At 38.9% G+C, this 14,833-nt stretch overlaps 1 protein-coding gene across 1 annotated transcript; it reads right to left on the bottom strand.

The window, feature by feature from the left end:
- Positions 1-312: 312 nt before the first annotated feature.
- Positions 313-13,148, bottom strand: LOC137098417 (prohibitin-2-like). Its single transcript, XM_067474641.1, has 10 exons — positions 13,004-13,148; positions 12,130-12,259; positions 11,531-11,615; positions 11,278-11,357; positions 9,745-9,929; positions 9,213-9,342; positions 7,784-7,887; positions 2,663-2,740; positions 1,263-1,339; positions 313-596 (listed from the first exon to the last, which is right to left on the bottom strand). The coding sequence occupies exons 1-10, from the start codon at positions 13,022-13,024 to the stop codon at positions 578-580; spliced, it is 909 nt and encodes a 302-aa protein (XP_067330742.1). The 5' UTR covers positions 13,025-13,148; the 3' UTR covers positions 313-577.
- Positions 13,149-14,833: the final 1,685 nt, after the last annotated feature.

Genomic DNA, 14,833 nt, shown 5'->3' with positions numbered 1-14,833 from the left:
ACTATTTGCTAGTCTGAACCTGTTTGGAAGCACAGAACCACCATAAAGAGCATTTTTCACAGTTTGACATTTTAAAAACCATCAAATAGATGATGAAAATAATCACAGCTGCGGCTCAACCACATTTTTCTACAATACATGAAGATATAGGAACAATGACATGGTGGTTTCTTAAAAGGTCTTAAAGCGTTTTAGAAAGATCTCAGCAATGACCCTTTAAGAGAGTCCTGTGGTGCCTTCTGTGAACCAGCCAGTGTCCTGAATTTTATTGTGATTACTTTAACTTTTGAATAATGAGACTGGACAGAAAAGTCTCAGGTAAATAAATCATCTTTAATACCTAAATGGAGCTTACAGGATGTTGGTTTGATTGAGTTAATGTGTTGGAAAGAGATCATCTGTCTCTCCTAGTCTACAAGTTCTTGGTGAGAGAGCTCCATCAGCTTATCTTAGGTGAACTCGGATGAGACTGAAAACCTGATTAGCAGTGGGTGTGGCAAGAAATGACCGGATTTCCTTTCTGCAGGACTGGAACTGAAGGTATGATGATAAACAGATGACAGGAAGACAGGTCCTCTTACTTCGACAACAACAAACTGAAAGAAAGATGAGAGACTGGAGATTAAAAACACTTTACAGCTCATTGGTTCAGTATAAGATCTGACATTCAGGTAAATCCTCCTGTTCAGATCGACGACTTGGGTCCAGTGTGAGAGGGGTTAGTCTCAGAGGGGGGGAATGATTAATTTGATAAGGTCATGATTTCCAAATATATCACTATAGAAGATATTTTGCTGTGTAGAAATAAGCCAGGAACAGTACAGGACCTCTAGCACAGTCAATACAGTATGTACCACAACCACTAACCCACTAAACAAAACAACAATATGATCATGTTATCATGAGTCCACCAGCAGATCGGATTAAATCCAGATGCCTTTGCCATTTGTTTCTCAACAGAAAGCAAAAGAATTTAGAGAAAAAAAAAGTTTAAAGGTCTGAAACAAACGTTGGACTCAAAACTCGATACTTTAACACTTTGAGACTTTGATCAGTTCCAGACTTCAAAGTGGTGCAAATTTTACAATTGTGTTTGTTTTGGACACAGTTCTTGTTCCCCTCATGTTCTCTTAATTATCCCGTAGAACACCATGTTTATATATTTCTAGGGAATCGGGTGAGATGAACATCTAACAGGAACATCCCCAAATCTGGAGATGACCAACATGACACGTGATAAAAGCTGCTGTGTGAAGACTCACTTGAAGTTGTCTTTGTCCTGCAGGTTGAGCACCAGGCTGTCAGCACTCAGGTACACTTTGTTTTGGGACTGTGCCACCTGTAGGACACACACACACACACACACACACACACACACACACACACACACACTGAGCACAGGTGGAAAGTTTCTCAGCCTCACTAAGCTGCTGCTGTCGGCCACAATGGGAACATTGTCAGAGCTTCGACACTGAGCTGATTCACTGAGGCTCGTTCAGCATCAGTCCAGGAAAAACATGGCCTGGTCCCGATGATGTGACTGACCTGCAGAACCCTACACTGAGCTGAGGGGTCAGGAGAAAGCTGCTCAGAGAGCAAATTAATTCAGGTAAAGCTGCTGATTCTGAGTCTGAGCACAAAGCATCACGAGACAACTTCATCCAGGCCCAACACTCATCAGGTGTCACACTGCACCTGATGTCTCGTTTGAATGCTGACTGTTTCTCACAATAAAACACTATCTATTCAATGAGAAATTCATTTTTTTAAATTTATCCTGGATGCAGGTGGATATGATCAGAGGTCAGGAGAGAATTCAAGGAGGTTCAGTGACAGTTTGGTTCCATCTTTGACATTTCATGTTCATTTGGCGCCATCTAGTGACGCCCTCATTCACATTCCCTGATAGCATCTGATTTCTGGATGTTTTCGGATGATAAAAAGAGATGAAACAGACGCTCTTTACCGAGACGTAACTCAATTTGTCTACCTGAAAAGAATCAAATCAGGGTTCTGTCATGTGTGTAACATGTCTGGGGTTTGTCACAGGTTCTTTTATGCAGCCTTGAGGCAGCAGAGTGTTTGCTGTAGTTAGAGGATGTCACAGCAGAAGCAGCAGCTGCGAGGTATATCCTCAGTGTTAAATTACAACCTTTAGGTTGTCAGGATCAAATGTCCTGTTTCTGCTCAGGGTTTTGACCAAGTCATTGACTGTGTTAGGAAAATAAGTGTATGTGCATATGTATGATCATTACATTTGTGAGGTTTCCAATTTGATTAGTATTGTCCTCCATGCATGTTACAATACATTTTTGCTCTCATGCTGCAGAATGTCAGACTTTAATCACTGTACGTGTTTTTACACAATCTTTTAATCTCCATCAGATCCCTGAGCAGCTACTGTTTGTTCTCAATTATGGTTATGAATGTGTGTGTGCAGGTGAGTACGCTTGTTTGCTTATAAAGGGCAAGCATGTGCATAGACTGTGGTAATATCAAGCAGAAGAGTAGGGAGAATGACTGGAATGTGCATGTGAAAGATTTTAAGTTTTGACTCAAAAGCTGGACACAAACAGGAAGTAGCAGTTTAAACTGTAGCCAAATTCCTTCTGTTTGCACTCATGATACTTGGCGCTCAAAGTAGCTACAAATAATTTCTCACCGTCTTGGCGATGTTTTGTGCTGCCCGGATCTTCCTGAGTTTCAGGTAGCCTGGGTTCTTTGTCAAAGCCTCGCCCAGCTGCAACAATCACACAAACATTTACAGTGTCAGTGTATTCAGTCAGATATTGTTACACAGGTACAGTAGACAACATAAACCAGCCTGAGGCTGATTAGCAGCAGGCTGAGCCAGTCTGAAAGTGATGATCTGTGCTAAAACAACAGCAATGGCGATGAGGATCAAAGCCGCAGGCGTGTCGCTGCACAGCTTTAACACTCACGCATGTTGACACACAGCAAAAGTCATTACTGCATTTTTGTGTGAAGTGTTTGCTTAACATCAGGAGGTGAAGTGTGTTCACATCAGCAGGAATTTACTGGGAGGTAAAGGTTTGACGTGGTTTCTTGTGTTAATGAGCTTAAATTAGATCGTTTTACATCAGCAAAATACAGTAAAGCACTTTATCACTGTGCTGTACCCGCAGACACAACATACGATATATCGATCGGCCATAACAGGGTTTATAATTGAACTTTTCATACCACATGCTACTTTAGGCAAGTTGCTGCTGAGATGTTGTACTTCCAAAGTCAAACCTGCTTTTCCAAATTAAAAAATGTAGGCCTATTAAAACAAACATACATTTTTTTGATAGGACTTCGCTTTGTTGTTTTTTTCCCTTGACTTAAGATTTTTGCTGCTTTGTATCTCACTTGTAAGTCGCTTTGGATAAAAGCTTCTGCTAAATGACTACATGTAGTCATTAACATGTGACCGGAGGAGCTGGAAATTTAACCAAAAACCCTGGTGGATAACTGCTCTACCTCCTGAGCCACAGATGGCCAGTTATTAAACAAAAAAAAGTTGGGGAAACTGACTCAACTGGTAGAAAGCGCTGTCCACTAATATTAAGGTCATTAAAGTCAGTGTGTCAAGTGTTACAGAGGTATAAACACTGATGACTGGTCAGGAGAAAACCAGAGAATGAGATAGAAAATGAGCAGAAGACATAACATGTTAAATGTGTATTCAGGTAGGAGTATTATTCCATTGTTTTATCTAAACTAAATTAAGACCACACTGAAAATTTAAGAAGTTAATAGTAACAGGAAAAAAAATGCATTCTTGCTGATTTGTTTGCAGGTTTTTCATCGTCACAGATCAGTAAATAGCAGACAGTGGTCCTTACTCGATGCAGGCGCAGAGACACCTGCAGGTAGCGCCTGAGTAAAATAACTTACTGGATAGTCAGTAAAAGTATAATCAGTCTGTTATCTGTTAAAAATCTCTCATACTTTAAGGAACTTGTTTGTGAACTTTTGGAGTTTTTACATTTTGGTGGTACATCAGGTTTTTGGGAGCTGCTGTGCTTGGGTCATCAATTCTCGTCACATCAGGAAAATCATCTTGTATAATTTACTAGTTAACTTGTAAGTGATATTTAAAATCGTGGTAAATGTAGTAGTTTAATTTTATTGATGAGCAATAAAAACTTTACTCATCAACATTAATGGTGACACACCTCCTTTATATATCTTTAACCATAAACAGCACTTATCAGCAAAATGTGAAGCTACTCCATTAATATTTTCTTCACTTTGATAACAGATAATTTTCACATTCACAGAATAAATGTAACTGGCAGCTGATGTCACATTATATGCAAAAACAGGGCTCCACATTATTACTACTTATGATTGCTCATACTTCCATCCACTTGGCAAAATACTCACCGACTTTTGCCTACAGGTGTCATTTAAGTCATCTGTCAGTGATCAGTACAGTGTTAAATCTGACTTTGTGCACATCTTTAACCTTCACTACACTTGTAACTGCAGTATATTTGTGTTATTGATCCACTTGCTCCAATTTAGCCATTTAAAAAGGTTTTATTTCGTCTTATTGATTTGTTTTTTGCTCGTTTTAAAATGTGTTCTCTTCTCTCTGTGTGTATGAAACGCTGAATCATCTCAGTGTTTGAATGCTATTGTATAATTAAGCCACCTTGTCCATCTGACACACACCTGACAGATCACAGCAGGTAAACCTTCTGTTCATACAAAAACACCTCCGGGACACAACGACAGCAGCACCAGGCTGCTGCTGCCTGGAAACACAGCTGCTCTCTTTAAACAATCTGTTGATATTTTTTTATAGCTTTTCTGAGTCGTTGTTTTAATGAGCTTTAACAACTCTTCGTTTTGTCATCAAAAAGAGACCAGACTGACAGGAATGATAATCGTCATCTAAAAATTAAGATTAATAACAGCGATTTTATGGATATTCTGTGGGGCAAATCAATTATTTGTCAGAGTGCAGTTTATCGGAGGCATCTGTGTAGGTGTGTACAACTCTATTGTGACACATTTCTCCCAGATCTACAGTCAAGCTGTCGATTGTCCATTTTTATACTCCAACAAAGAAAGTGGGCTATTTGATAACTACACTATTCTTCTACACTTTTCCCTGAAGGATCTACATCATAGAAACAGAGAGGAGAACAATGACATATCACTGCAAAATTACATGTAGAGCATGTTAGAGCAAGTAGGATATGATGTATTCTTATAGAACTATTCTGTGCCTTGAGATGACTGTTGTGAATTGGTGCCATGTAAATAAAGTTGAATTGAAATCAATATAAGTACTACCACCACTACTACAGGTGACTTTATTTGTAGAACAGGTGAAGAAAGTAATTACATTGAGTGCGACGATATTATACCAATAATTATTTTAACTGGTGTGGAAAATGGAAATATTATGTCACAGTTTAAATATCTTTATTTTTTTAAATGAAAGAGTTTCTAAAAGACACTGAAGGTAACTTCACAGCATTGATTACTTTACTATATCATGTGAACTTTTAGGCTGGTTGGGGACTGGATGTGGACAAATCAGATAAATTATATACCATTAGGGACATTTGTAACAAATATTCTTAATTATAAACAGACAAAACTAGAAAGGTCAAGTCTTTGTTTTTGCAAATAGCTTATGAATGAAGGTTTTTTTTTCTAACCAACGTTTTTACTTTATTGGAAGATGGTGTAAATGCAAACAGATTGTTTGCATTAGGCAGGAAGATTCCTGATTAATAGGCCCGTGTTTAAAAAGACTTCGCAGCTCAGGAAATTACAAAATATGTAGTGCTTTAAAATCAGTTAAGAACAACAGGTAATGGGAGGGGCTTGAATATTTACGTCACTGAGAGGCGAACATTTAAAAAAATGTTACGCAATAGCAAGAAAAAGCAGAATTTATATATTTTAGATAAGTTGTGGAAGAAAGAGTATTGCAAAGTTCAATGAACAATCTAATAATATTTGTGAAAATTTGATACAGATGCTGATTATATGTTTTTGTAACATTATGTAAATAACCATGATGCTGAAACTTCTAATTATGTGGAAACTCTAGACAGTGATATTATTTATGATGAAATCTCTAAAACCATTATATTAATGAGTGATAGAGCTCCTAGACAACACGGCATCATTGTTGAGACGTTGAAAGCGGCATTAAACGTGTTATGTCCCATCATGCCTGCTTACATAACTAAGTTCTTGACGCAGGTGACTATTCTAGGTGTGGTGTGAGGCTGTGGCCTGTCCATTAAATAAGAATAGTGACAGGAATGACGCTGGAAATTACAAAGCAATGTCACTACTTAATGTACTTGGTAAAATGTTCACCAAAATCTTAAATGGGAGGTTAGTATATATTGCATCTCTATTTTGATTTTGCAGTAAGCGCTTCAAAAATATATGAAAGGCAAACCACCATTATCTTTTGCATTCTACTCTCATTAAGAAAGGCATTGGTGGAAAAGTAATGGTTGAAATCATTTTCATGTTCATGTCGTTTCACAGGAAATAAGAATGAAACATTTTTTAATTGATGAGCAGATTTAAGTAGTTAATTGTTATAAATATCTGCGTATATAGTTTACACCACAGCCGTCATGGTGGAAGAATCATCATTGAACAAGTCAAGGGAAGAAGGCCATTCTGTCCTTACTAAGGTTTGTTCGTAGATGTAAACTCATCTACCACCAGGCTTTGTTTCGGTTTTACCTTATGGTTGCTTGCATTTTGTGTTATGGAATGAAGAAACGGGGCTTTGAGCCAGTGGAATGTAATGAGACTGTCCAGACATCGTTTTGTAACTTCTGTGTGCCAGCATAAATGTGAGGAACGGGGCTGTATTAGTTGATTTAGGAAGGTTTGCATTGTCTACTTGATATATGAAGAGATTTATCATGGATTAGATAAAATTGATTTCCATGCCCAGCTATTGGTATTCAAGAAGATGTTATATTGGCTGTTTCAGCCAGATGGCAGAAAAACATTGGTTGCACAGATTAAAACTCTGTTGTATAATTAGGGTTTTGCAGTGTTTGAGAAGCTCAAACTGTGGGAAATATAAGAATAAAGACATGTATCCTATGATGCATGGGATACACTGTACTCTCAATTCAAAACTATTATAGAACACGAATGCTACTTAATGTCTATACATAATATGCAGTGGTAAAGATCATAGTTCTTGTTAGATGTTCAGCTCATTATGTAGCATGTATGTGTATCAGAAGATGGAAAACACGACAAATACCAAGACCACAAGGGGGAAGAAAAACACAAACAAAACAAAATTTGTCTACTCAAATGAAATAATCAAAACAACACAGCCATCTCCTCTCACCACAGTCATGGTGATAAATGTGCTGCTCCAACACAGAATGTTTTTAAATTGTTATTATGAGACTGTATTGTATTGTGTGTGTTTGTGGCCTTACTCACAGCAGTAAGTATTATCACATCTTGTTTGATGTTGGTTTGGTTTAAAAATAGCATATTATCTACACATTTCCACTGCAATATTGTTCTAAAAACAAACATCTCAACTTGTTTTCACCCCCAGATGGTTCGGCCCAAGCTCCCGCTCTTCCTGATTTCAATCTTTGCACTGGATGTCTAACCAGCTGCAAAGACCTGCCCACACGCAGACTCAACAGCATCAGTAAGATGTGAAAAGAGTCATTGATAAGTGTGTGCCCGATTTCTATTTGCACTGCACAAACAGCTGCAGCTCCTGCTGTAACACATGACATCAGCTCACCGTCTTTGCAGCCTGAGCTTCTCCTTCAGCCTGGATGATCTTCTGCCTCTGATCCTGTTTGGCCTTCTCCACATAAAACTGAGCTCGCTGCGCCTCCTGCTGGGCTGGAGACAAACAGACAGACAGATTTTCATTCACATATAATGAATAAAACATTACTAACTCATCAGCTGGATGCAAAGTTGAGCCTCCTCTGGGAATATTACACATCACCTGACCTGAAGTTACTTATTTCGTTCAAAAGTCACAGCTTCTTACAGCGTCCAAATAATATACACTTAACAGCTAACAAAGTTCCTAAACGTAACTTCTCAGCAGCAGGATAATAAATATGTATCCCTGATCCTCTGTGCATACACAGGGGTCTATTACAATTTCCAATATTTGGGCATCTTTTAAAGCATGACTGATGCTGTAGTCTTGGATCATGGTAGGGCTGTAACCATCATTTTCATTCTCACTCGATCTGAAATGTTGTTGACTTACATTACATTAAAAAGTGGGACAATAGATGGAAATTAGCCTTGGGCTACAATCTGGAATTTTTAAATTTAAGTGATAGGTTAATGTAATATTCATTAACATGCAATGTCCCTTTTAATTAAATAAATACAAAATCCACTATGAGCGTTATTGTTGATCATGTTCCAGCTGAGTCTAATCAGTGGAACAGTTCAGCTACTTGACCTTGAGTTTCTATTCATCACAGTTCAAAGTTTTCAAATTTTGTGATCTGTCAGGTGCAAACAGATGTGTGCACAGGTTAACAATTTCTTAGAAAAACTACTTAACATTCACGCATTAATTATAACAAAGCGACAAAATGCACACAAAGGAAAGTCATCTTATGAGCAGGAAAAAATCCTGTTTACTCCAACGTAGCAGATCTGTTGGCATACTGCTGAGCCCTTTGCCACCTGCTGAAACAAAAAAGTGCAAACGGCAAACCAAACTGAAATAGTTCAAGTTCAAGATGAGGTGTTCAATGATCTTCAAAGAAGTTCAAAGGTGATACTTCTGGTGCCATAGACAATAAAGTCTGAATAATTTGGCCTAGAATTATAAACTGGGCAAAAGGTGCTTTTGGGTTCTCTGCTGTGCTGAAAAGTCAGGATTGTTGGGCATCCTAGACACCAGTTGTTCGCAGTGTTACCTGCTTTTACCACAGCCTGCTTGTAGAAAACAGACCACACAGCCTTACATGTGTTGGAACACCTGAACCTGTAACTAAGTATCTGTACCATGACTGACCTCTTGTGGCGTATTTCACTCACTACACCTTCCATTAAAGAGTAAGACATGTAGAAGTCAAACTATGGATTCTGTGATAGCCCCAGCTTTCTCAGTAACACACTTAATAATAGAGGTGGAGATCGAATGAGCAGCCGTGGGTGAGTGCATGACAAACCATCTTCCTGTGAGTACATACCAACTTGTTTGGCCTCCACAGCGGCTGTGTACTCTCGACTGAAGCTGAGCTCAGTGATAGCCACGTCGTCCAGGATGATGTTAAAGTCTTTGGCGCGCTCAAACAGCTCTCTGCGGATCAGCAGGGAAACCTGCAGCAAAGACATGTTTCATTTAAACCCGGACGGAACAATCTTCACCACTCAGTCAAACATCTAATGACAGCATGGAGTGATGCCTCGGTGTATTTCACTCATCTGTCAGTCTGCTCTTCTTTTACATCACTTGGGGCTGGGCAATACACTAAATTCACTGAATAATTAAAATCTTTGTTTTAGATCTGTGCGAAAAGGGCCAAATTTCCACATTAGCTCTTCTTCTGCTGTCACTCAAAGGGCAGCACCAGCTGGAGTTAACACAGTAATGTGCCATAAGCAGTTAGCGTTTCCATGAGATCAGTCAATAAAGTTGAGTAGCCAACAGTGATCTGCTGCATGTATACGTAAATTTACATCACACAGGTTACTACAGTGTGAGCAGGTGTGTCTTTTTACCTGTGCTCTTTGTGTGATCAGCTGTGAGGCATTGAATTTTGCCACCACGCTTTTCAGCACCTCATTGACGATGGAGGGCAGCACACGCTCATCGTAGTCTAGTCCCAGTTGTTGGTAGAGGAAGGGCAGGTTTGATGCCATCGGTCGGGACAGAACCCGCAGTGTGATGCTCACCATCTGAAGGTCTGTTAGAAACAAGGGAAGGACAAAAACTGTCAGAACCAGAAAATGTGATTTTAGCAAATGCTCTCCTTTCCTGGTTCATTGTGTGTTTTCACTACTGAATATTTTTAATAAAACTCTGAGTTTGTATAAAAACCATAAACATTTGACCCTGTGCTCTTCACCTGTTCCCAGTGCTCAGTCAGTAAGTTATTTTCAGACTCAGTAAATCTATGAAACCTAGTAAAAAAAAAAAAACAGAAAAGCCCACATTGTCTACTGAAACTGTTCTGGGACCTGGGCTTTTGTTCTTGTTCAGGGTTGGAGGCTGGAGCCTTACCCAGCTTTTCTAGGGTGAGAGGTGGGATCCATGCTGGTCAGGTCTCCAGTCTGTCTCAGGGCCAACACAGAGTGATATACACAAACCGACAAGCACTCACATTCACACCTATGGGCAGTATAGAGTCACAAATGGACCTAACATGCACATCTATGTAGTGTGTACGTATATGTACGAGTAAACCCACAAAAGTATGGGGACAACATGCAAACTTCACACAGTAAGACTGCAGCCAGGAGGTGGATCTGAACCAGGAAGCTTCTAACTGTAAGGCGGCAGTGCTAGCCACTCCACCACCGCGCTGGACTCTGGACAAAATGCAGTCTTTACTAATAACAAACATATAAACAGAGTATGAAAAACCATGAGTTTGGGAGTTGAGCTTTCTGGTGAGTTGCACAGAGATTCTCCGCATCAAATGGTCAGTTAGTTATTTTTCTCTACTCTCTCATGTTTTTTTCCCCAACATTAGTAGTTTAACTTTTGCTGAGTGAGGCGGGGTTTCCTGTGCTTGGCTGCTCCCAGGCTCTAGGGAGGAAGCTTGCTGCTGGAGGTCACCCAACCTGAACAGACCCAGTGGGAGAGAGTCTGTTCTTGTGGGAATAAGCTGTTTTTTTTTCCTTCCTCTTTTCTGGTTGGTTTAGTAGCCTAACTATGAACAGGAAACTGGGGGTACAAAGATATGTGATATGGCTTCATGTTGCTTTCACACTTACCAAAAAATATGAAATATTTTATGAAATCCTGGTACTTTTACAATCAAATGACACTGTACTAATTTGTTTAGACGCCCCAATGGTTAGAATAATGTTTTGGGACAATTTGGGGGGGGGGGGAAATAAATAAATAAACATCCCCTAAACCTTCATAAGGCTTCATCAGATTTTAACAGTCTCTTCAACTTTAAACTTTTCACAGAATCTTTCCATCTTTGAAGCAGACCAAGCTTCCTGTGTGTGTGTGTGTGTGTGTGTGTGTGTGTGTGTGTGTGTGTGTGTGTGTGTGTGTGTGTGTGTGTGTGTGTGTCTCACCTTTGCTTCCAGTGAGTGAGGAGATCTTCCTGGGTCGGGCTCTGATGTCGTAGATAATGGGATACTGGACCCAGGGTATCCTGAACATAACAAACAGTGTCAGAGTAAAGAAGCAGCAACTCATCTATATATTATTTAAATTAACAGTTTGAATAAACATCCCATGAACATCATGAATTATAATATATTATATGACGTATCTGAAAACTTACTACAAAAAAAGTGAAGCTACCATGGTAACACTGATAATTACCTGAAGTGGAGACCCTCAGTGAGAACTGTGTCCATCTGCATCCCTCCGATTCTGTTAAAGACGATTGCTCTGTGTCCTCCTTCAACTGCAGTATGAGTACACAATGACTGTCAGCTTCATGTACCCAATGTATCAGGTACAACAGAAACAGTTTTATTTAGTTAGTGTATCAGCAGTACAAGTATACAATAACTATGAACTTAGTGCAGTTTAAGGGGTAATAACATTACTGCTGCACATATTTTTTTTTATTTAATCCATTATTTTCCCTTTTCCTTTCAGGGGTCGCCACATCTAACCCTGTCCTCTGCATCCTCTTGAACATCTTTCCTTTCATTCTCGCTGATACTCTATCACACAACACATCTGACACTTTTCTCCACCTGTTCCAACCTGCCTGCACTCGCCTCTTCACCTCTTTTCCACACTCTCTGTTGCTCTTAACCGTTGACCCTAAGTACTTAAAGTCCTGCACCTTCTTCACCTCTGCTCCCTGTAACCTCACTGTTCCACCTGGGTCCCTCTCAATGACACACGTATTCTGTCTTGCTGCACCTTGAACTCCTCTATCACACCTCACCAGAGGGGGGGGGGGTCACCTGTGTATGTGGCCTCCTTGACTCCATACGCCAGAGCTCCAGCACCGATCAGCAGTTTGAGACCGAGTCCTGCCCCCCGAGGTCCTGACGACATCCTGCCTGCGATCTGCCGCAGCTGCTGCAAAAAACCCTGCATCACCAGAAGCAGAAAAAGGGGCTCGTTAACAAGGACACAACACACACTGGGCTGACTGTCGGTCAACACAGACACTCTCACACACACACACCCCTTCACACTTTAACTATATTAAAGGCTGGTGTGTAGAAGTTTGTATCCAACTGTTTCTATTTGTTGGCTTCCAGACGTCAAATGGAGTCAATAACTATGCAGCTTGGTGGATTCTTGCAGCTATTAGCATAAGTGACATTTACCTTAAATGCTCAGTAACAGATGGTAACAAAATTCAAGAGTCAGTTCTTCTAACTTTAATCAAGTTTTAGGTGCAATAATGAAAGTGAACTAATGAAGGAATGAGCGGGGGACTTTTAATCTTTGTATTTTTAAATGAAAGCTGACGTCTCTTCCAAAGCTTGCGAACAAACTAATGCATTTGTGCAGCAGAGTTACTAGAAGGTTAACAGAGATAAATTCGTTTTGACACCTGCTCCACCTTTAACATCTGTCTTCAGCTTTCGCTGGAAACTTAATAAAACTTAAAATAACAAATTGCCCAACGTTACTGTAACGTGAGCTAGCTTAACGTTAACGTCGCTTCAGTCAGCCTGACTCACGTGCACGTTCTCTTTTAAAATAACTTACTATGTGACGAACCGACGTGGAAAGAGCGTGAAACGGCAAGAAGATTCCACCAAACTCAACGCGAATACATGACACAAGACCGTTTAGAACAAGATAAAAGAATAAAAAACTTACACCAGGATCCTTATTCGCCATTCTTCTTCCTTTGCGCCTGTTACAAACCAAGTGAAGAAGAAAGCCAAGGTCACGGGTAATGACGTACTTCCGTGCGCGCGAAGTAACATGGGAAATGTCTTTCTCCACCTGCACTGCGTTCTTTTTAATGAAGTGGATTTTTCTTCTTGTTCTTTAATAAATAAGTGGATACAAGTAATAATTTAGCATTTGCATCCAAGAACATATATGTAGTTTGTGACGCAAATTAAAATGATGCAAAGACACTTTCCTACCCCGAACTGAAAAACCGGGGAACCATTTATTGTTTTATTTCTGTGCCTAATCACTTCTTTTTTTCTTTCTTTTCAAACACTCTCATCCTCCTTGTTTGTATTTCTGCCTCCTTAAATCTTTCCTTCTTCCTTCCCCTTTATCCTCTCTTTGAACATTTCTCTTCAATTCCCTCCATAGATGTCATCTTTTTTTTAGCCTTTTCTTTTTGGCATCTTTGCATTTTATTTAAAAAAAGTTTTTTATGTCATGAATATCATTGTCAGGTGCTGTGACATTTACAGCCAAAAGCTGGGCACGTATCTAGAAAGTAATAATCATATCTTACTTTTAGCATTTGATGTGTTGTCTTTGCACTATTTTATATTGGATGTAAGCTTTTAATGTCAAGTCATTGTATTCAGCTTTTATTTACATTTCATATATAGTGTCTCAGCTTTTCTAGAAACGTGGTTGCACAGTGGCCCACACTACAAACACTGTACATTACAGTAGGTCACACTCACCTGGATGCAGTAATGCAGCCCTGTGCAGCAGGGGGCAGCAGAGCTCTGAAATCATGTGCAACCACCTGTGGAATTAAAATCGGCTGTTTTGTCAGTGAAGTTTGGTACAGTGGCCTTTAATGTAGCTGCCTCACAAACTGCTTAGAACTTTCTTCACCTTAAGTGTTTTAATATTGTTTAAAGAGTAAAAATGTGACTCTGTACCCGAGAAGCAAAGAAATGTTCCCCTTGCGAATTATTAAATTATTTCTGATTCTGAAACTTGACAATAATCACACATCATGTCCATTTTTACACATTTCACCAACATGTGTGAAAACTAACGAAAACATATAATATTTCGATTTTTAATTCTATAATAAACTGACTGAGACATCATAAAGAAACTGAAAAAACAAAATGATATATTACGTTTGATAATTATACAAATTACTTTTCACACTGCTAACTTTACCCTTACACCATAGTTTGATTGCAATTTAAATGCTTATTAAAATAATAAATTACAATTTGTTCCTTTTTTTGAATTTTAGTGTGCCATTCATGCATATGTGAACAGTTTTTATAATACCACTATCTTTCTGTGATTCATACACTACGCAGTTTATTGCCTACAGTATTGTAGATTTTTTTTTTTTTTTACTTCTCTTATCAACAAGAGGATCATTTTTAGTACTTCCTCTGCTGCCATGACACTGCTCATGAAACCACATTAATTTCCTATTTTTGCATAATTTTAATGAAGTCAACATGTAAATAAAAGAGTGTATGAACTGCTGCAAAGACTGTATGTGTACAATTATGTGTAAAACATATTTAACTCAATTTTGAGTGTCTTGACCAGATCTTAAAGACACTACTATTCATGAAAAAACATTAGAAAACAGACAAACATGATCATTGTGGACAAAAATGAGCTGATTTTTCTTTTGTTTTATTCTAAAGCTGAAATTGATGCATTTTAACTAACTAAAGAATTAAGATAAAAAGATAAGAATCATAAACAAATGTAACTACAGTATTATTATAGTTCCCATTCATTTAGGCCAAA

The sequence above is a fragment of the Channa argus genome, chromosome 14 (genome assembly GCF_033026475.1).
Source record: "Channa argus isolate prfri chromosome 14, Channa argus male v1.0, whole genome shotgun sequence".
NCBI classification, from domain to species: domain Eukaryota; kingdom Metazoa; phylum Chordata; class Actinopteri; order Anabantiformes; family Channidae; genus Channa; species Channa argus.
This window is presented reverse-complemented; position numbering and strand designations above follow the sequence as displayed.